A 23,733-nucleotide genomic window follows, 5' to 3' on the forward strand; every position below is an offset into this window, starting at 1 on the left:
TTTATTTGGTTTCAAAATTTGACACACGAGCAATCAAAATCGTCTACTAATGGTCAGATTTGCCATATCACATTTCTGTGGTACAATTAGATGGATCACATAGAAAGGCATTCATATATGGAAGGACATGCAAACAACCTTCTACCTAATAATAATTATAATATAACTCATGCAATAATAAGTCTACATACACATATAACTTCTTCATATCTACCTACACAAATACCTTCTTCATACTCTTAGATAGGCATGGACTAAGGAAATCTCATAAACAAAGATCCATCCCTTCAAATTAAAAATTTGGGGGAAAGGGTTTCCTACACTACCAGTGTGGGAAGGATTATGCATGCCACACCAATAATTAACATTACAGGGAAATGTGATTTAAGTTTTGTTTTTATTTTTTAAAGAAATTGATGACTAAGAATTCTGTTTTTATTTCTAATTTTTTTTTTTCTTATTGGTCTGATTGTTTTCCACTAAAAATTATGCTTTTCAGCAACCTTCAAGTTACTTTGGTTTTCCTTGGAGTCAAAGAAACCTTTTGGTACTAATTTTTCTTCCCTGATTTTCCATGAGGCATAATCTTAACCCTTCTTTTTTTATTTTCTAATGAAACCATTTTTAAAAGGCCACTCTCATTAGTCTGCAGATCTGATCTCTTATAAGGTATTATACACTAACAAAAATAAAGAGATAATAAAAAAAAAAAGGTAAAAAGATCTCAGATTGGTCGTGCGCCCTATGCCCTTTTGCGAGGCACCATGAAATGACGCCCTTGCCTCCTAAGATGGATACCAAGGCATGCTCTCCCATTGGCCAAAATGCCGGTGTAGAGACCATGTGACCGAGTAGAGATCTCTTGCCCAAAAAAAATATGGAAAATGGACAAAGAAAATCTGAAGGAGATATTTCATTGTACGAGTAGATCCATAAGCGTGATCGTGAATAACAAAATGGGATTAACATTTTGTTTGCCATATTTAAATATTATTAAAAATTACTAAGACATCCTTAAAACTCTAATCCGTACATATAAAGTATAAACATCCCAAAAAACACCTACCCCAGTACAGTATTAGTTCTTGAGGATGTAAATCTCATGATACTTTAAAGAATTTTGGGTCCTTAACTCCTTGTATATATTTATATTCCTCTCCCAACCTGACTTTTTGATTTCCAATCTCTTGTTTATTCATAAACAAGTAGATTAATAATTCGATTACAACAGATACACAAAGGCTTGTATTGTTGTTGTCGAGGCCAACAATGTGTCCAAGGGTTTCAGTCCAAGACGAGAACTTTTTCTTAAAAAAAACTCAGAGGCAAGGTCGTGCTTTTCAACCGTTGAATGGGGATAGGGAAGAAGTGTAATAATATATCCTCCTCTATCCTTCATCGAATAGTTGCATAAAACCTTTTGTCATAAAATAAAATAAAAAGAAAAACAAGGTCGAGTTAAGGGTGTCAATTAGGCATGGGAACCGGACTGCAAAAAACTGAAATAAACCCACTCAATGGCTTATTAGGTCGGTTATGGATCTACCGATAAGTTGTAGGTTTGATTTTAGATTTACTGTTTAAGTTATCGGTCTCCCAACCGTTCTAAAATCGATTGACTAATTAGGAACATCCTAATTAGTCAATCGATAAATCCACATCCTAACCCTATATATTCTATAATTCTTAAAACTTAAGGTCATGAGAGCTAAAAGTCTTTTAAATTTTTTAGTTTTTCAATTTTAACTGATACCTCTTGTCTTATATACTATTGTACCAAATATTTGATTTATATACTATTGTACCAAAGATTTGATTGTTAATTTAAAGGTTCATTTGAGAATTCTTACTTAAGAACATGACTTAAAATAATCATAATGTACGAGGGTAGTGGTGTTCCTACTTATTAACGGAATATAAAATGAGAGGTACTATAGATTAATTCCATGATTTGTGAGAAAAAAAAATGATGGTAGGTTGCATATCTGATGTGATTAAAATTACTATCTTATTTTTTATCAAAAAAAATTAATGTCTTATCATAACAGTATTGAATATATATGTAGCATGTGCTCTGCCCATAAACATGAACAATGGAGTTATTGGTACTATCATCTGTGACCACCTTAGGAAACCCATTAAGGCTCTTTCAGAACCGCTCATCCTTTCATATGCACTAATGGGAGAGGTGATGGTTGGGTTGCAATTAGCAAGGAAGGCAGGTCTTGGTCAAATTACTGTTTAATCCGATAACTCACACCTCATATCCTTGTTACCTTGTCATAGTGCTCAAAGTGAATTCCCTAACCCCCCCTCTCCCCCACTTGAAATTGTTGGAACTATGGGGGATATCCTCTACTTTTAGTACTTCAAATCTAAGATTGCTATTTTTCTTGTATTTCTAGAGATGCTAATTATGTTGTGACTTTGTTTCTAACAAATAAGATAGTGTGGTCTAATTCCAATCTTTGGCTTCTTGATTTCTATAATCAGGATGCCTTGAGCTCCTCTTGTTCCTTTTATCAATAAAACTATTTCTTTACCAATATGTTTTTTCATTTTGGACTAATCGAAATCGATTAGAAACTGGAACCAGCCCAGCCATTAGTTAATGGTCTTGAATCTCAAGTTTGGAACTGATTAGCTTATTGATTTGTCTCATTCTAATCTTGACCCCTAGATCAGAACCGTTAAAAACCAAACTAATAGCCCAAACCTAGACCAATTGATACACTTAGGCCGAGTCAGAAAGGCTTTCATGCATGGAGGAATTGATGCAACAATCTAAGGGGTCGGCTGAGCACTACACCAATGGCTCATATACACAAGGGTTTATCTATGGATGTTCTGCTAATCGTCTGATTAGAATCCAATCCAAAACCATGCCAGGGTGGGATTCCAATCTGTAAGCTGAGTATAGATTCTTACATTAATGATATTTTAAGCATAGAATCAAGAGACATATTTATTCATGTGAAATGGCCTGGGGACTACCACCGGATAAGCCCTGTTGATCACTTGGAGAGATTTCTAATTTCTGTATTGGTTAGATACTCTAATATGATATTCTCCACCGACCAATCAACTTTGGATTAGGATCTATATTTTGTCTGCCACTTAGAGCTGATTTTGTATATTTATTTATTGTTTAAAGACAGTCAACATTTGCGGCAATTATGGGTAAAGATTGCATACATGGTTGTGTATTTTGAACAGTCAATTTCAATCTTGAATATTCTATTCCAACGATTCAGTTGTTACCTGTTTAAGATACACAACTGATCATGATCCCTTGGAAATTGGGGTTGGGGGTTACAAACATTTCCTGTGACGTGTACTGTAACCTCTCTAACCAAGAGTTTCCTATTATCACAGTAATTATTAATTTTCCATTATTTAATTTAAGATAGAACGCTACGTACCTAATCGTATACGGTGCGCAATCCCTGTGGCAAGACATAGAATCATATAAAATGACCATTATACCCTTAAAGATTTCTGCCTTTCTATTCTATGAAGTGAAGTTGCGACGGACCAAGTAGTATTCTTTCTCCCTTAAAGGACCAAGTAGTATTGTTTCTCCGTTAAAAGGTATCTGAAAATGACCTTCGCCTTGAATTGATTAAAGAGAAATCTAAAGGTCCAAGTGTCCAACCATTTATTTCGAATAGCACTTTCACTGTCTTTGAGACATAATCACCTATGAACTACAAACCTACCCAGCACACAGACTTGATTACTAACAAAACTGGGGGTATTAAGGAACATTATGGCCCTACTAAAATCATATTGGAAGCATAAAATTTTAATTATTGGCACTTAGATAAAGTAATTTATTTTCAAAAAGCATTTATTTATTTATTATTTTTCTACGTTAGAACATAATTGCATTCTTATATATGGCATGGGTGTTAACTCACCAAAATGGTGATGAAAAACCACTTACAATTTTGTTAAATTGTAAAATCACGTTTTTTAGACTTTGAATTCTAAAATTCCTCTTCCCTACTTTAAAGTAATCTCTAGCAAGTAGATTAAGATGATAGAATTAGCCTAAGAGGAATATCTCTACATTCACATCCAAATATATTAGACTTGTTAATTTCGAACTGCATGGTGGGTAAAGGGTGAAAAAGATAAGGAATTTGATTCATGTATCATCATCTATAGTAGCTCTCACAGCCAAGTCCACTTTGTCTTTCAAGTAGTCAGTAGTTCAAACCGATTATTTACAGCTTCAAAGGTTCTCTAGGCCTCAACAATATTTTAACTTTCTCATATGGTTTTGTACTTTTTGAATACATCTTAAGAATATGTTTTAAAAATCATAGCGAATGAATTTGTCATGCATAGAAAATATCTAACCCAAACCTCAAAGAACCAAGACCCCCTCCGATTCATATTCAGACTAGAACCAAGCCCAGCCTCCGGTGCCAATCTCAACATATTATTGACCTCGCTGAGATTGGCGTCGTCGTGCCTTTGGTTGGAGTTGGCTAGGCCTCATTGAGTGTCGGTCAGAATGCATTTTGTGTCGGAGTCTAGGTATCCAGCGATATGAACTTTTCGAGGCTGTGTTTGCAATGGCTTATTTTGCCTTGTCGACTTTAAAACTCACCTAGATACTTCTAAAGACCTAAGAGGACGTGGTGGATGTTGCCATAAGTATTGGAATGCATCACAATCCTTTCTTAATTTGTTTGATGGAGTTTGAATCCATCTGTACCCAAAAAACCAATTAATCCCCTTAGAGTCAAGGAGTCCCTTAAGAGTTGAGATAAGGAATGTTTGACTTGGACGTGGGTAACACATTAGACTATAAATAAGAGGTCTCTTACACGTTTTGAAAGGATCCAAGATACACAAGAAAGAACTTGACAGCTTAAAGAGAGTCCCTCAAGAGAGAGAGCTTTGATTTACTACAAGTCCTTACAATAGTTCCGAGTTGAGCTCCTCCAAACCTAAGTCTAGGCTACTCCAACCCTCTGACACCTTCATCCTTTGTTTATTGAGGTGCGTCGTTGCTGCCCTCAGCATGGCAGCTATGACATGCAATGTTTTAGAGCATATTTTCTTAATTTCCTTTACATGTTTTTATGCTATTGTTTAGATCTATTTCTTACATTTCTAATGTAATTGTTTTTGGGATTTTTATAAACCCTTATGTTAATTTTCTTTTAAATAACTTATTTTGTCAACAGATTTCATGTTTGGTTTCTCTGTTTTCAAGCATTCACTTTTTTATCGTTTGGTATGGATCTCTAAGTCCTCGATGACATTTTTATCGATGTTTTGTCATGTTTTTTTACCGTCGATTTTTCATATAGGATTTTCCCTTTGTTTTCTTAAGTTCCTCCTTCCCAAGGTCATTCCTGTGCTTTGGAGTATTTTGGTCTTTTCATGTGCACAAATTTCTTAGGATTTTTATTTTGTTTTTACTAGATAATTTCTTTGTTCAACCTATTGTATATTTCCAGCATGTGTTTTAGGTCTAATCCTTCATGTTTTGGATGCTTATATGCCATATTCACATGCACAATGGTGTTTTCGTAATTTTCAGCATGTTCTAACCTTAGCTTAGGTTTGTTGTCTTGCTTAGATTTTAAGGTTTTGCATATTTGTTTACATTCAATATACTAACCATGCAGCGCACCTGGATAAAGGTGAGTAAGTCTTCCTTCCTTTTAATTTGACATTCTTTCTTTTCTTGGCCTGATAAACTACTATCGTAGGTTCATCCAAGGCTTTTTGGGTCGAATTGCACCTTTGACTAATCTCCTTAAGAAGAACCAACCATGGCTTGCCATATCCGATTCTCGAAAGGATGAGGGAGCATCCGTTCTACATTCATAATTTTATTGGCTTAGATTGTTGCACCTATGGTTGAAGTTTGGTGTAACATGGTACATCGAGCTCTCACTGTTTCCAATTCTTTGATCATCTTATCCATCTTGTCTAAGTGTTGAGACACGCTCATCCCTTCTTGCATCTTGCTTGGAAAGAACCGTTGCCGAAGAAATTTCATGTTCACCATTGTCACTGACTCACACATTCTCTTATAGTCTCCCATCTTTCTTATGCAGACTCAATGTCTCCCACTGAAACTAGCACCTTGACCACCCTTCGCAGAGTTTTTTTTTTGGACTGTTAGCAACAGTAGATGCAACTCATATGCTTTCTTTTGTTGTTCAACTACAACTAATGTGGATCAGGCACTTGCATACACTACATCACACACACACTTTGCGTGCTACCAACAAGCCACCGGCTGTAGTCATGAGACTGAAGTGTACACTTATGGCATCCCATAATAAACCACACACCTTAATCTCGTACTTTTAGATATATTAAGGGGATGCAACTCATACCGCTTAATCACATGATTGTGTAGACAGGGTGAGAGGTATATAAGATGCTTCTTAAGGGTGAAGTGGTGAACCTCATGTCCTAAACCAATCAATTTCATGCATCATGTAAAGATATAGACCATATATAATACATAGGATACGACACAACTAATTGTAATTGATGAATGAACCATTCGACGGTCTTGGCCCAATTCCATCTGATCTAGAGGATCTATGATGATCCAGAACTGGGGCATTTTGATACGACTTACCATGTCATAATCTCTCTTTTTTTTTTTTTTTTTTTGATGAATTACAAAAAGAGACTTCTTTGAAACACTGGTTATATATGTAGAACTACCTCTACTGCTCTATAATGTGTCTTCTAGACTCAAGAACCCATCTAGCTCAGGAGTTGAAGGAGACTCTGCTATAATCTCACTTTATTCCACATAAACACTATTAATGGTTCAATGACGATTAAGGTTCAAGAACATAGAATTGGAACAGCATAAGTCAGAGCCCTAGAAATTGGAATTTCAGAAGAAGAATCAATGATCTCCCAAATCTTTTTGATTCAATAATGACAAGAATATGCTTGGGGAAAAATCAAAAGGACTGAATTATCCCTTTTCCCAACCCTTTTGTGGGTACACCTCACACATGGCTTGATGAAGAAATAAACAACCTACCAGTCCTACCTGGGTCCTATACCTGGTGGGGTCACCCTATGGGTCAAACTGATTTCCTTCGAGTCCTATACTCCTATGGGTCAAAACGATCGAACGGTTGCAATAGGTCGGATATTGGTCCAATCATATGATGGTTAGTTTTTGGTTTACCAACTGTCATGCACAGATAACGTACTTAATCAGTAACAGAAAATCCCAATTTTGTTAGGAGTATTCCATCCGGAATCTCTCTCATGTGGGATCCACTTTTGTTCGTGATTATGATTAAACTGGACTAATTTGGGACAGTATAACGTGAGAATCTTCCAATTGTATTGTTCTACAAGGAGTACAGATCACCACATGATCTCTCATCATCTACAACGTGTACAATGATCCTAGATGGACGGAGGAAGAGAGATGGGGTGGGGGCATAAATAAAGCACAGTTCATGTATGTGTCTCCGAAACGAGACTAATAATTTAATCACAGCTCATTAACGTAAATTATTTTCTTCTAAAATTTAAAATCGTTTCGCATTTTTACCAAATCAGAGACACTAGAGATCGGCAAAACCGCAAAAGGGAAATTGAGATGAGATAATACTACAGAGCACACAGACACCAAACTCCAGACTCAGAATAGCCGAAGAGTCAAACCGGAACATATCTATCGTACGCGAGAGAACGAGAGTAAAGGGGGAGAAAAATCTATAGAAGAAGCGTCAATTACCCAAAAGTCATCGAAAAGTCCTACTCTCTCTCTCGCTGCCGTGATTTCATTTGCCCTCCTCTTATTCTCTGGTTCCTAATTCTTCATCTGAGAGAGTGTGAAGAATCTGCTTCTGGGTTTCTTTATAATCCTTTCTGGGTTTTGTTAGAACTGAGGAAGAAACCCATTTCAATTCGACCCACTTCGCGTTTCCCTCAGTAGGGTCTGGTTGGAGCGGTGCTTGGACACCCAACGCGTTACGTAAGTATATCACTACCCTGGAAACTCCTGCTTCTTCTTCATCTTCTTGTTCTTTGTTCCAAGTATTGTGTCACGGTCACTGTTTTGGGTTCTTCTTTGTCTGTTATTTCAGTCGATCTGATGATTAACTTGTGGTAGTTATTTTGGGGACTTGAATCGTGGATCGGTGTTGGGAGTTTTGGTTTACTATTAAGTTGATTCATCTATGTCGGTTTACTGTAGTAGATTGAATCCCAGATTTGAATTTGGACTGTTGAGACATGGTATTAGCGAAGTTTCCGGTATTTGATAAATTCATACCATTTCGATGTTGTTGGAACATTTCGTTTTCACGCACAACTAGAATTGTGTTAATACTTGATCTAATTTGATGAGATTCGTTCTTTGGCACTAATCCTGTATTCCGAGAGGATGATCTTGTTGTGGGGAATCCCTTGTTTGAGTTTCAAGTTGTAGCTTATGATAACTGATGACTGATATCTTTTAATTGATGCAGTATTGATAGTTAGAAATGGGTATATATCTCAGCACCCCAAAAACTGATAAGTTCTCTGAAGATGGTGGGAATGACAGACTTAAGTATGGTTTGTCCTCCATGCAAGGATGGCGTGCAACCATGGAAGATGCTGTGAGTACTTGGTGAAACCGACCTCTTTGTTTCATGATTGCCTCTTGGTCTTTTTTACAGTTCAACATAACATGGATTTCCAAAACATGTTTCAAGAACATAACCTTTGGTTGTTAGTGTGATCTTTTCTATTGCTTGCCCTTCTCTCTTCTGTTGTGGATAGCACCATTTCTCATTACAAGATGTAGTTGCATGTGGCACTTGAGCAAGACATTTTATATTAGATATTGTAAACTCAGTTAGATGGCTAGGGATTTGTTCGCCTACCATGGGAGAAGTTTTTAGTTAGTATTCCATTAGACAGCCTAAAGCCAAATTCTACTCTGAGAATTGGCTTAAATTAAGGAGATCCTTGCCTGTTGGGTACTGTTTTTTTTGGTAATTTGCCTGTTGGGTACTTGTAACTACTCTTGCATTTTCCAAATATGCTATCCTATCAATATACTGGAGAAAAGTTTGTTGGGCTGACAGATAAAATCCTGGATCTCATACATGACTACAGCTGTCATCCAAAGGGGATTTCTCTCCTTGTTCACCATGAGTGTCAACTAGGTGACTCCTGTTCAAAGAAACCTGTTTTAGTAAAGAAGTGCTTTCTGTTTCCTGATTTATGGATCTCCTTTTAGGGATGCTTTTTGCAAAGTTCATGTTCGTCTATCCCAATAAATTGGTCTTTTGATTTTTTAGTTCATAACTATTAATGTTGGCAAAACTATCAGTAGCATGGGATCGGATTGGCAATGCTGTACATGATTGTTAATTGGTCTTGCATGTACAAAATCCCCCTATATAATCTCTTGTACTGGCCGAAAGTTCCATACATCATTAACAGTAATTACTGTTCTTTTAGTGTCTCTACAATATCATTAACATTTGGGGTAAGACATATCATTATGGCATTGACTGTTGTTTCATGACTGAAGAAGGGAAACCAGAGCTTTGTGACCAAAGAAGAGAAACTAGATCTTAGCTTCACTATTAAATGATGATATGAGATATAAAACTTAGAGCTGTGGCAGTCCATAATGTTGAGTTTTCTTACAGAAGGTATGTTATGAGTGATGGTGTTTTTTTCTGTCTTAAATGATGCCAAAAGAAAAGGATGCTTCATTAGAATGCTCATATTTGGAGCAGATGAAAAAACTTATATTCTTCTCCCAGAATTTATGGTTCTTTTTGTTTATACTTGGAAAACTATGCCGATGCTACTATGTGTGGGCTTTTTAACGTTAGAAGATCAAATATTTTTTCTTACATTTGGTTTGGCAAGATATGGGTTCTTACTGTAAAAGTTTTGACATTAGACTCTGCAGTTCAAAGACATAGAATGACACCAATAACCGTTGGAGCTAAACTTTTGAATATCTTTTATTCACCATCAATAAGTGGTTGTAATGATTAAAGCATCTTGGAAGCTTCTCCATATATCTTACCATACCAGCATATTCCATGGGTTTTTGGTGGTGAGGATTCTTCTTCATGCTGTGCTCACCACATATGAAGTTCAGACACTCATTATTTTAATCTCAGCATTCATTCAACTTTTATTTTCATAGTAGTGTTTGCCACTTTAATTTTTCATAGACATTGTCAGTGGCGATGCTTATGTGTTGTATTCTATAGCATGCAGCATATCCCGATCTGGACACTTCCACATCTTTCTTTGGTGTTTATGATGGTCATGGGGGTAAGGATTATTCTATGTACCTCTCAAATACTTATTCTAGAGTTTATACTTTCTTTTTCTTCCTCTGCTTGATTAGTTGAAGTTGGTATTCTTAAAGAGGAAAACAAAATAGCCCATGCACAACTATTCATATTGGTCAGGTTGTTTCAATTCTACACAATCTCATGAAATTTACAGAATTTTCTTCCTATTTATTTGTTGCTTTTTGTTCTGTCCAAGTACTTTCTCATAGATGGAGAATGAATACTTGTTGTAATGCTGAAATGAATTGTTTCCTCCAGAATTTGAAAACTCTACTTACTGCAATATTAAGCAATCAAGTTGATGCAGTAGTGGGTGTGGTGCAATTTGTTTCATAATGTGTAAATGCATTTGATACTGATCGAAACAGTAAGAAAGGTGGTAGGTTATTGTTGCTGTTGTTGTTTTTGCCATTGTTACTATCTTACAGAATTTTTAGGTAGTGCGTATGTCAGCACCACCCATCCATATCCAAGTACAGCAAAATGCTCTATCCCGTGAATGAAGATATGCATGGTACAATTTTAGATATTTAGTCATCCCATTATCACTTTATAACTGTGAATCCACCTTATTAGTATTTGTAGAGATCTGTTTTGTGTTACTTTGGATGTCAAAAGATTTCTTGATTAGGTGATCTACTCAACAATGCTTCAGAACTAAATTTCATGTCTGCAAATGAAAATGATGTTCTTGTGCATGTGCGGGATGGTGGTTTGGTGGAAGTTTCTGCCTTTGCATTCCCACGGTATTTGTAATCATAAGATTATGTGATGGGATTTGAGGGCCAAGGAAGGCAAGAGGAAGAACAAGAGTTGAATCCTCGTATGTTTGGTTTACTATGCAGCAGGCAAGATTTGATTGTTTTGCTTGTGGATACCACACATGAATCTTTTGAATTTTTTTTTTCATTTGTTAGGTTCAATAATAAGTATATGAATTAATACAATCTCGTTTTAGGTGGGGTAGATTAGTGGTTATATTTAGTCGAAGTTAGTTTTGTTTGATATTGAGCATTGCTTAGTTGTATCTTAGGTTTAATGGTGCCTATTCTTTTTTTCTTTAGTAGGCTAAAATGGGGCTTATTTGCAATTTTTAGAGCTTCTACAAGTGTCTTGCTGTTAAGTAGGCGTTGGTTGGTTGTTTTTAGTTAGTTCCTATTTTCTGTAATAGCAAAGATTAGTGGGGCTGTACCCATTCATAAATTTGGACATCGTTATTTTTCTTTCCCACCCCCATTCCAATCTTTAAATTACTGCATGGATCACAAGTTTTCTTGAAGGGGGATTCCTAGATATCTCTCTCTTAACTTTTTATTTTTTAAATTTCATTTAAGCTTACAGCAACCTATTCCCGAGTCCCGACACACAACCAGCCCTCTTTCATTATTGTTCTTTTCAACAAAACAACTTTGTTTCACACTGATAACCAGCTCCATTGAACCCTAGAAGAACCGCACTAGATTCACAGGTTCTCTTGAAAGGGAATTCCTTGGTATTATTGTTTTTCCTCTTATTCTTTTACTTTCTAATTTTCATTTAAGGGTATGGCAGCCAATCAGATAGCCCTATTTCATTATTGTTCTTTCTCACAAATCAACTGCATTTCACACTCTAAACCAGCTCCATTGAACCCTAGAAGATCCTCACAAGAGCTCTAGCAACTCTAGTCGCACAGTTTGTTTACTTGTAATTTCTGTTTTCTGTGAATCAATAGTAAAATAACATATTGTAGTCATTGAAAAAACATCCTTCACAAACCATACTGCCTTCACCTTATTGATCTCTAGCATTCATCATTTCCTAATACCCTAGAATTAATTTCTCTGTAAATGCAAATTCTCCTGTTTTTTTTTTTGGCTACTCCACAATGCACTCTCTCCTAATTCCACTCTAGTAGGCTGCTAGTCTGGATTACTTTGTGATTGTTTTTATTCTTTGAGGATGAAACAATTGTGGAATCCTAGTTTTACGTTGTTTTGTTATTGGATTCTCAATTTAGATACTGTTGTTATCTTTGAAATAATTATTGTGTCCAAGCACTGATAACCGTTCATCCATTTTTGTATTGATATTACTTGTAGAATGCTTGCAATGCCATTTTACTTTTGAAACATCATGGGAGGCCCAAGATGACCTGAGTTCACTGGGTGAGAAATAACATGAATGCTTGTGAGTTATCGACAAATATTACCTTTAATAGAGTAAAATAATAAAATGATGGGACAGGAGTGTAGCTGACACCTTGTAGTTGTAGTTCGAATAAACCTCACTCAGTTGTTGGTGTTCTGACTCTGAGCTGGCCTCTATCATTATGTGCATGGATGTATTATGGCATTACACAATTTGATGCCTTATTAATTCATTAAAGAATGGTAGGATGATCCTATGCTAACTTGTAATTATATTTCTCTCAAATGTACACTTTTTATATTGTAAGGTCTCACATAGTCGTTTAATATCCAGGTAAAGTAGTTGCTAAATTCTGTGCGAAGTACCTTCACCAACAGTTTCTCAAAAATGAAGCAAATTCAGCTGGGGATTTGGGTACTTCAGTCCAGAAAGCTTTTTTCAGGTTTTTTTCTTTACTCTGGTACCCTACACCACCGAACACCTCCCCCTCCTCCCCCCCCCCAAAAAAAAAAACAAAATATAAAACATAAATAAAAATAAAGAAAGAAAAAAGAAAAATGTTCTGCTAGTTCGAAGATGTAGCAGGCTGTTCTCAACCCCCCCCCCCCACCAAAATTCTTTCTCTCAACTGTGTAAGTCATGCCAAAGGAATTCTCATTAGGTGAGGAGTTTGAAATCCGGCTCAAACATGTATCTCATGACATGATAGTAGCTAAAGTGAGAACTATATACTCTGGTTACAAGTATATGTTTTGCCTTTAAGTGGCTGTAACTTAGGATATTTCTTCATTTTTGTTTCACTTCTCTTCTTATAGAATGGATGAGATGATGCGGGGACAGAGAGGGTGGAGAGAGTTAGCTGTATTGGGAGACAAGATAAACAAGTTTACTGGCATGATAGAAGGGTTGATATGGTCTCCAAGGAGTGGGGAACCAAATGACCAACTTGATGATTGGGCTTTTGAGGAGGTACTTGTAATTGAAGAAACTGCTTTAATGATAAATATGTCAATGGATTGGGTTGAGACTGCAGTATTTCTCTGTGGTTTGACTGAACACTTTAGTATTCTCTGTGCAATTTCTTTTGGGATGTTCTGTATCTGTTTCTTTTGCAGTTGGTACCTTCCAAAGGAAAATTTAAATATCAAATGCACTTTTAAGAGAGTCCTCCCACACACCAAAAAAAGAAAAGAGAAGAGTGCAAAAAATTTCTCCTTCGGAATTATACTAAAAAAGAGTGAGATAGAAGTTCACTTTCATGTCCTATTAGTACTTTGACCACCTCTGTAAGTTTTGTTTAGTTGGTTGCCAGCATTGGTAGGCAAGGCCTAAGCTTTGTTAGATGTGGAGTTAAAACCATGAGCCTTAAACCTTGAGGAACTTTCCTTAATGCTTTCCCTTGAGCTACCCTTGAGGTTTACGCCTCAGTTGCATGCTTTAAAATAATGTTTGATATCTTTCTTTAAAATGGTTCCATAGCAGGTATATAATGTAGGCTAATCCCGGATCAGAAAATCCAGCAAGTGACTAGCACTTAACAGGATAAATAGAGTAGAAACAGAACAGCAGAAGGAGAAAGTGTATGTCTTAGAACAGAATATTCAGAATCTAGAAACCTGTTTGAGTCCTCTATTCTGATAATAGAATATCAAGTTATGCAGAAGCCCTAGTACTACTGGGGAAATTAGTAGCAGAACTGGAACAAAATATTAATCAGAATTCTTTAGGAAACAAATTCAGAATTTTAGGGAGAATGAAATTAGAAACTAGGATGTGAATTTGAAGTAAAACATGGCAGTAATTAAAGAAATAATGAAGAAGAATGCAATCTGAGATTTGATCTAGAACAGGGGTTCTGTAGATTAGAAGAAGTAATAATTAGTAGGTGAAGAAGAATAGAAGAAAGGATTGAAGAGATAGCACCTGATTTGCAGTAGAATTCAGTACTTGAAGAAGAAGAAGAAGAAGAAAAGCTCAAAAACTCTTGAAAAGACTTTAATTTATATTATCAAATCATGTCTAACTGATGGAGAGTATATACTTATTTATATAATCTTTAGAAATTCCTATCTAGACTCGTAAAAGGACTCTTAATCACTCTCTTATACTGACATAATTGACTCAAAACAGAATTCAAATCTAATTGTCTTTATCTCATTCAAATACTTAGCTACTAATCTTGTGTACTAACGTTACTCCCACTTTATGAGCTTATAAAGTAGGCTTGTTACAATGAATACCCAACTTATAACATAACTACCCTAAGCTCAATTCCAGCCCGTTGGACTGTCAACTACCCCTTGTGGGCCTTCTAAACTTACATGTATGCTTCCCGAGGGGATCAATGTCTAATATAACTACATCAATATATGTTGCATATTAAATTGTTTTACAACATGAACTTTATTTCTTGGATATTATCCTCCTGAATCCTACTGTAGTTAGGCATTTACAATTTTGCAGTGTAATCAAGCATCTCTTGTTTGCTTGAACCTGCCATCAAGCAAGGGTGCTTTGATATGTGTCTAGTGTTCTTAGTACCCTTCAGCATATGACAATCAATGCTCATTTGTTCACATTGAAATTAGGGGCCCCACTCTGATTTCACTGGACCAACATCTGGAAGCACGGCTTGTGTTGCAATTATCCGAAACAATCAAGTTGTCGTTGCAAATGCCGGTGATTCTCGGTGTGTAATATCTAGGAAGGGGCAGGTAATTTCTTTTTGAACAATACTGTATTATATATATCCACTCTGCAGGTTGTCTTGAATGAAACATTTGATGTTCATGTCGTCCCATCATTGGAATTGTTATACGTGGTTATGTTCTTGTTGGACAATAATATAAGCAGAAAAGTTATTTTCATAGTCTGTGCTGAGAGGCTTGTGTACATAGCCCAAATATTTGTGTCATGTGTCACATTTGTTGCTGTTCAAACTTAGTTGACATGTTTCTCACATCATCATCTACCAATTTGGAAAGTTCCGTACCCCAATTTGATTCTCTTGTATGTAAATATCAAGCCATGAAACTTGGTTAACAATTCGACTTTGAAAACTTTTTTTTTTTTTTGGGGGGGGGGGGGTGGGCAGTTTCAGTCCGATCGGTGAGAACGCAATGGTACAAGTTGATGTGGTAGAGAGGTGAGACCCAGAACTTGACATGTCGCTAATCCAAGGGGGAAACTGCTGATCTAGCAGTTGGTTTGACCTGATGTGCCCCCCACTTGGCTCCAGAAGGCCAGAATGTGTCAAGAAGTCTTTCTACATGGGCCATGTTGGAAACATTTGCCCATAATATTAGACCTGAGACCATGTAATATCAAGCAATTGCAAAAAATTTCAACATCCTATGATTCCAGCCATAAATATATTTTATTTTCATCTGAATGTTGAACCACTGTTTTTTTTCCCTCCAGATGGTTAAGATAGGCATCATGGCCCAATGAAGATGCCTCCTGCCATTGAAATTGTGTTGGCTTATAGGCAGTTCAAAATACACAGTATAACATCACTTGTGCACCTCTCCTATGTGACAAATGTTTGGCCTTTCTGTAAATGGTTTGGTAAAATATTTAGCATTTTATTAAAGGCACTCAATATGAGTTTGAGGCAAGGGAAGCAGTTAATCCATTCACTGTTACTGTTAGTCCTGTCTTTCTAGTTTAAGCATACACCACTGTATCAACTTCTGAGGTTCTGTTGGGGCTTAGGCTCCAGCTGGTCCCAAAAATAACAGTGGCAAGTAATTTCTATTCTCTGGCTTTCATTTTTTTTAAGGTTCTTAATGTAGTGGTGCCATAATATGATGCGGTAAGATAATATAAAGAAGAGATGAATGTTCTCTCACAGTCTTACCATGGTTAAACTTCTTAAAATGGTACCTGCCTCACCATCCTCCTCCACATCACTCCATTTCATAATTTAACTCAAAGTGGCAAGATGCTGTTTTGTTACATGCCTTGTGCCAAGGTGATTTGGATCCCTCCAAAATGCTCAACTTTTTTTTTGAGTTTTTTAGGTGAGTTGCACTCCTATTCTTTGTTTTTCTCCCTCTTCCCCTTTTTTACCCCTTCCTACAAATCGATTCTGTAAATCATTTGGAATGGGGAATGCAACCCATTTCTGTAAGTTTTTCTACAATATAGTATCCTTGAAATGATGGTTCAAGTAGCATGGAACGGTTTCAAGCCTTAGGATTTGACTTTGATTCTGAACATTCAATTTTCTGGGTTTGTTATAATGGTCCATAATGGAATTTTTTTTGGGTACTTAGCTTATTGCTCATTAACTTGGGAATTATAAATGATTAACTCCACCTTTTGGATCTTTGTCAAAATTTTAAGGTATTATGTCTCATTATGTCTCAACCCCCCGGCCCCCCAGCCCCTTAACAAGCACAATAGCCTCAACCATGGCGTTAGCCTTTAAAAATATTGACAGAATTTGCTTAGCACTCGATGCGGAATTTCTTATGCAGGCATACAATTTATCAAGAGATCACAAACCTGACCTTGAGGTTGAGAAAGAAAGGATCTTAAAGGCTGGTGGTTTCATTCATGCTGGAAGAGTCAATGGAAGTTTAAACTTAGCGAGAGCTATTGGTAATAAGAAGCGTGACAATTGATTAATTACTCTCTTTTATTTATTTCCTAAAATAATCCTAAAATAAAAAGGAAGACAACGGAGGAGAATTTTTGTTTTTTGTATGCCTGTCTAAAGCCTAGGATTCTATCGATTGCAGGCGATATGGAATTCAAGCAGAATAAATTTTTGCCTGCTGAAAAACAAGTTGTTACTGCCAATCCCGACATAAATACTGTAAGTACCTTTGCCCCCTTTGCACAGTGGATTTTTGGGGTCAGAATCCATTGGATATGGCCTGGAGAATCACTTAGTTTAAAATAAATCAACTGTGATTTTGTTCATGCAGCTTGTATACCATGCTTGAAGTCTTCCATGTATAAGTAATTATCATTCTCCAAAAGAATGTGATAATTTGGTACCTCTCACTGTCTCAAGTTAGGAAAAATGTTGCTTCTGCCTTGTTCTTAAGTTCTTATCATGAAAAACCACAATACTTCTGCTTGATCTTTATTAACACAAAACTTGTTTTATAGAAAATTGCAGAGTAATGAGAGGCTTTTATTTTCCACAACTAAAACTGAGGACAAGGAAGTGCAAGTCATTTCCATGCCACGTTTGCATCATAGGATAGGCTTCCAGTTTCATCTGATCTGAGTCTAAATTGGGTGGGGCTGATCCCATATGTTATAAGGTCAAATTTTTGTATGGTGAATCACCCGATCTAACCTGGCTGTCATCAGGATCAGGTGGGACCAATACATTATCCATTCCCAATCCCTAGATACATGGACCTGGTGGGGTGTGGTTCAACTCTCTCCCCTTTTTTTTTTTGGCCTGCAATTTTTTATATTATCCCTGTTTATTGAAGCAGCTTTGTGACTGCAACAGTTCTTTCATTTCTGTTTTATTACCTAGGTTGAGCTTTGCGGTGATGATGATTTTATCGTGCTCGCTTGTGATGGCATTTGGTAAGTTAGTATCTCTTTTGTTATTTTTCTTTATAGTATAAGAAATTCTTTTGCTAAGCCATTGTACCTCACTGGTAGCAATAAACAAAATTCAAAATTCTATTCATCAAAGCTGCTACTTGCATGGTTACAAACTAGTATTTATAGAAAATTAAAACTCCTAATTGTAATCTAAAACTGAAAATTAAATTCCTAAATCAACTCTACTATCAATTAGCCTATTAAAACTAAAGTATGGAAAGGACTCTACCACTAAGTAGCCCATTTAAAATAAAAGTTTACAAGATAAAATCCCAACTAATTAAAAACCTAATAAATAAATAAATAAATTAAGGGAAAATTACATCCCTCCCCTGTACTTTACTCAAATTATACATTCCTCCCCTTGACTTTCCCCAATTACACCCGTATCCCCTATAGTTTACAATAAATTACAATTACACCAATGCCGTTAGCATCCGTCTGTTAAGCCATGACGTGGCTTAGTAATATTTGTTTTTAATCCCCTAACTAACCCTGGGTCCATGTAAGATGACCCTTTTACACTTTTGATTCTTCTTCTTCTTGCAGCCCATCCACCTGATTCTGGATATTTCCTCACACCATCACTCGAAGAGAGACCCCACCATCCTCACGCCATCCTCAAGCCCGTGTTCATTTCGGATTTTGATTTTGGTTTGATTTCAATATTACCATTACCTATGCCATTCAAATCCTTCAAATCCTATTTTCAGGGTCCCAATTCGCAAGTTTTCTGAAGCCTTCAAACCCAAATATTTTGCTTGCAGCTTTTTCCGTAGTATCCAACCATATGGGTTCTCTAGCAGGCGATGATCTAGAGCCTCCCAAATGTCCCGACCCTAACGCCGTAGAGACAGACCCAACTGGTTGCTACAGCAACATCCTTGGCAGAGGAGCTCTCAAGACTGTCTACAGGGTATTCGACGAAATCGATGGAATCGAAGTATCTTGGAGCCAAATCGAGCACTCGGTTACATGTCGCATAAGCCACAGGATATTGAAAAGTTTGAATCTGAAGTTTACTTTATCAAGTCTTTGAAGCACTACAACATATTCAAGTTTTAAATCTTGGCCTCCGAAGGTCGAGCCATTTGTGCCAAGGACTGATCACTCCAGCAGCCATCTAAAGACTTATGAAACCCTAAACCCAAAGAAATTTAATTCACAAAATTAACAGTTGAGATCTCAACACACAAACTGCACCTCTTTAACGGAATTATTAAGCTTCAGTTTATCCAAGTCCTACAATTTCGAAGTCTTACAGAATCCGTTAGACTTTAGGGTTCTAGCTCCTTCCCCTGTTTTTTCTAATTTGGAAAGGGGCGGGGGCGGGGGCGGGTTGCAGGGAAGGAGAGGGATGGGTGGTCTGAGATGGAGCTGGACGGTGAAGGGAGTGCACTGCAACATGGCTGCATTTCTTCAGTTGGAGTTGCTGTTAATGGGTAGTCGGAGGTTGCAGCGATGAAACAGAAAAAAGAACACTGCGCTTGCAGCTCTGCCGTTTGACCAACACTGTATACACTCAGAAAGAGGCGGCGGCGGCGGTGGTGGTGGAGGAAAGATAGATATGGGTGTTTTAGGTTGAAGATGAAGATAAGGGTAGCATTGTAATTTTATTTTTGATGTTTTAGTACAAGGGTAAAATAATCTTTTCAAAACTAAAATTAACAGCAGGCTAACACCGTCGGCCAGAGGGGGTTTGGGTGTAATTGGGGAAAGTCAAGGGAAGGAATGTGTAATTAGCGGAAAGTATAGGGGAGGCCTGGAGGGGGATGTAATGTACCCATAAAGTAAATATCCTACTGAACCCAAAAACCCAATTGGTCTCGGTTCATCTTCACATGGGTACCCAAATGGGTTTGGGTCGGTCCAAGGCAGTGCACCTGCATCAACCAGGGTCGGCAATGCAAATCCTTTCCCTCCAATCGGGCTCTATTCAACGTCATACTTGAAACAAGACCTAAATTATGCATGTCTTTCCTCACCACTTCTCCTAGGGTCATTTTAGTCCTGCCCCTTCCCCTAGCTCTTTTAGAACCTTCAATTAGGATCAAGTCATTCCTCCGAACTGGAGCATCCGAAGGTCTTCGTTGAACATGGTCATGCCACCTCAGACGACTTTCTCGTAGCTTATCTTGAATCGGGGCTACTCCCATACCAGTTCTAATATTTATCATTCCTGGCTTTGCCACTCATCCATCTCAACATCCTCATCTCCGCTACACTTAGCTTGTCTATATGTATATGAAATTTCTTGACAGCCCAACACTTTGCACCATACATCATAGCCGGTCTTATGATTGTCTTGTAAAATTTTCCTTTAGGCTTTAAAGGAATCCGCCATCACATAACACTCCGAATGCACCTCTCCACTTCATCCAACCTTCTCTAATCTTCCGTGAGACATCATCTTTTATATCACCTTCCTTACTGATGATTAATCCTAGATACCTGAAATGCTCACTTTGCTGAATCTCCATCTCATCAACTTTTAGCCCCTCATTATCCGTCCCACCATTTTACAAACTATATACTCCGTCCTCTTTCTATTTATCTTAAAACCTTTTGATTCCAAGGTTGATCTCCATAGCTCCAGGTTGTTATCTTACCCTCTTCTACTATTCTTCTCCTTCTTTCTCCTGATTTCTTTCTGGCTCAATTTTCAGATTACTGGATTTGGTCATCTTTTTTATTCTAGTTTTGTTTCATCCAGTATATGTCCTTGGCTTTATGGATTTTACAATTTACATAGATTTTGGTATTTAATTGTGTTTTTTTGTTTCTGGAATCTCTTCTAGAATCCTGAACTGCATTACTCAGTAAGACTATTTTGTTTGAAACACTCACAGTTAGAAAAGCACCATAACCTCCAAAACCTGGGGGGGTTGGGGTGGGCATGTCTCACGCTTGTCCAACTTTGTAAAGATTCTAAAAAAACAAACAATAATGTTATTGATTCCTTGGCTGGATGTACCCCCTCTTATCTTTTCCATTAGTGGCATGAAGTGGTGCCATGGCCAATCAAGACTCTGCAGATGATGGGGGAAGTCAATTGGCCAAGTGCACAGTGTCTTTGTCTACATGCTGGATTCACCACTGCAAACCATTTCCATTAAAAATTGAGTTCTTGAAAATAATTATATACTTTTAAAATTATATTCAAAGACCTAACTGTAGGGAACTATTATTGCATTGAGAAGTTGCCACCAGGGCCAAAGGGATCTGTGAACAAGCTGAACTCTTTTGCTTATATTAGCTCTTGCATGTATGCTGTAAGCTTATCAAGGCTGTCCAAACTTCCCAAAGCTTCCTGGCAAGAAGATAAATTGTCCAATGATCTGATTTCAGATGGAATATTGTTTTTTCCATTAGATTTTTGGAAAGGAATCTTCTGGAGATTGAGAAGATTTGGAGCCAAATGTATCCTGGACAACTGACTCGACTCTATAACAACTAAAACATTTTTGTCTAGTGGTTTTTATGGTGTTTCTTTATTTTTGCCTTGATTATTTTCTATTGCCTGAATAGATAAAAGTCATTTACACATCTAGGATTCGGATCTTAGCTTTTCAAATTTGGTAATTGATTATGAGGTTCTTGTTGCCAGGGATTGCATGTCAAGCCAACAACTAGTTGATTTTGTTCATGAACAGCTGAAGACTGTAAGTGGTCTAGACCTCTTTGATCTGAAATGACAAAATTTTGTCAATTTGTACCATGCCTGCCTTAGGACTGTTACATGGATAATGTAATCATAGCTGTGAAAGACTCTTTCAAAGTAAGGTCTAATAGATGCTTATTTCTGACACTATAATAATAAATATTTGTAGGAAAGCAAGCTGTCTGTGGTCTGCGAAAGAGTATTGGATAGGTGTTTGGCACCATCAACGGCTGGTGGTGATGGATGTGATAACATGACCATGATCTTGGTGCAGTTGAAGAAACCAGGTGAGCCTGTAGTACCCATTGAGGAAAAGTCATTGCCATCTGAAGTGGCAGAAGCCAATTCAAAACCAGCAGAGACTGATCCAAAGCCTTCAGAAAATGAAGCAAATTAGAGAAATATATACTAATGCTCATTGGAGGATTGTTGGATCCTATTTCCAGTTGACAGGATCTCTGGTGGATTGAGGGAGGGGGGGGGGGGGGAGGGTTCTCTTTTGACATGTTAGACTTGGATTCTCACAACATATCTGTAAATGTAGATAGTTCAGCGAAAACTGAGTAAAAGAAAAGTTTAGCAAGGTTTATTGTGTGTATTTGTGGTTGCCTATTATTTGTCTAGCATAACTACATCAGGATTGTTGCAATAAAATTGTACAGAATGCCTTTAACCATCAGCTTCTATGAGCAATGGATTTTGAATCAGCAAAATTCGTTAGAGAGAGAGAGAGAGAGAGAGATCCCTGCTAATGATTATGAACAAGGATTTAAGTATCGTATCAAAGGGGTGATTTTAAGAAAGGTATCATATCATTTCTGAGAGACGCAAGATATGTTGAAGGCACACATGAAAATTGTAAAAAATATACAGGTGTTTATGATAAGAGGAAAGTACACTCCCCTCCCTACCCTGTACTTCGTTTCAATGGCACTCCCCTCCCTTGCATATTGACTAATGACAACCGTCTCCTCTAACATTTAAAGATTCTACATATCAGAGGGCGTGAAAACAGTTTCACACAGTAGAGGGACCACATCGTTAGGGAGTAGAGAGAGTGTCAGTGTAGAAGTCACACATTCAACATAAGAGAGAACGTGAAGAAACATCTCCACACTGTTATTGTGTGGATCTTTTTCTCATAAATAAGGGAAAAAGAACTGTACCTGAGAGTATGGCTTAGGCCAGGACTCCCATGAGGCTATCTCTCTCCTCCCCATATGAAAAGATACCTCTGTCCCCTAGTTTTGAGGAGGAGAGATATAGACACATGAGAGTGCTGGTGTAGGCCATGTTCCTGGATAGAAAACTACTTCCCTATAAATAATTATGGGTTTTCCATGAGTGGATATGCTGATGTGAAACCAGATTGGTAATGGTCTTGTGAATGACTTAGAAGAATGAAGGATAAGAAACTTATCCAACTGTTTATTTAGTTTCAGGGTGTTGAAACAATGAAACTTGAGCACCTAACACTACCTTGGAGTGCGTGCCATAGATTGGGATATAGCCTTGCAGTTGATTCAACTTGGGACTTGCCAAGGTTTGATGATCTGATCATGGACTAGATCATGAAAGATTATAGTCACCCAAGCAGATAAAGGTAGAAACCATTGAAGAAGATGAACATTCTTCGTGAAGCCCAATAGTAAAGTTAAGATTATGGAAATCCTGATTATGCGTAAGGTTATGAAGTAACCATAGTTGGGTGAGGTAACTTGTTTAGAAGAAATAGATACCCTGGTCTCCATGTCTAGCAGATCATTTTTAACCTTTCCCATTTTATTTATAGTTGGAGCGGCCAACATTGGTAAGTGTCTCTAAACCATCCACCGAGGGTACAATAGCACCCTCTTTCTCTATCTCTCTCCTCCACATATGAAATGACCAATCTACCCTTTAGTTATGGAATCCTTCATTCCATCATCCCTCATTGGCGCGTGAGCTCGTCCTACTTGCGTACCCTATGTCTGAGATCCACTGCCCAATCAAAAATGAGAAAATAAAATTTGTCAGTTCTAACCATCACCTACATTT

General features: G+C 37.2%; 1 protein-coding gene across 5 annotated transcripts; it reads left to right on the forward strand.

Moving 5' to 3' along the window:
• The first annotated feature begins 7,664 nt into the window (after nt 1-7,664).
• LOC122655886 (probable protein phosphatase 2C 60) lies at nt 7,665-22,409 on the forward strand. 5 transcript variants are annotated; one of them, XM_043850263.1, is made up of 11 exons: nt 7,665-7,767; nt 8,487-8,618; nt 10,242-10,305; nt 12,792-12,900; nt 13,274-13,427; nt 15,047-15,172; nt 16,940-17,063; nt 17,204-17,280; nt 17,962-18,014; nt 21,643-21,697; nt 21,866-22,409. In XM_043850263.1, exons 2-11 carry the CDS (start codon nt 8,502-8,504, stop codon nt 22,091-22,093), a joined length of 1,107 nt encoding a protein of 368 aa, XP_043706198.1. In that variant the 5' UTR covers nt 7,665-7,767; nt 8,487-8,501; the 3' UTR covers nt 22,094-22,409. The 5 variants fall into 5 exon arrangements, with proteins under 5 accessions (XP_043706198.1, XP_043706195.1, XP_043706200.1 ...); XM_043850260.1 differs by lacking the exon at nt 7,665-7,767 and adding an exon at nt 7,860-7,990; XM_043850262.1 differs by lacking the exon at nt 7,665-7,767 and adding an exon at nt 7,865-7,986.
• The last annotated feature ends 1,324 nt before the right edge of the window (nt 22,410-23,733 follow it).

Source organism: Telopea speciosissima, chromosome 3 (assembly GCF_018873765.1).
Source record: "Telopea speciosissima isolate NSW1024214 ecotype Mountain lineage chromosome 3, Tspe_v1, whole genome shotgun sequence".
NCBI classification, from domain to species: Eukaryota; Viridiplantae; Streptophyta; class Magnoliopsida; order Proteales; family Proteaceae; genus Telopea; species Telopea speciosissima.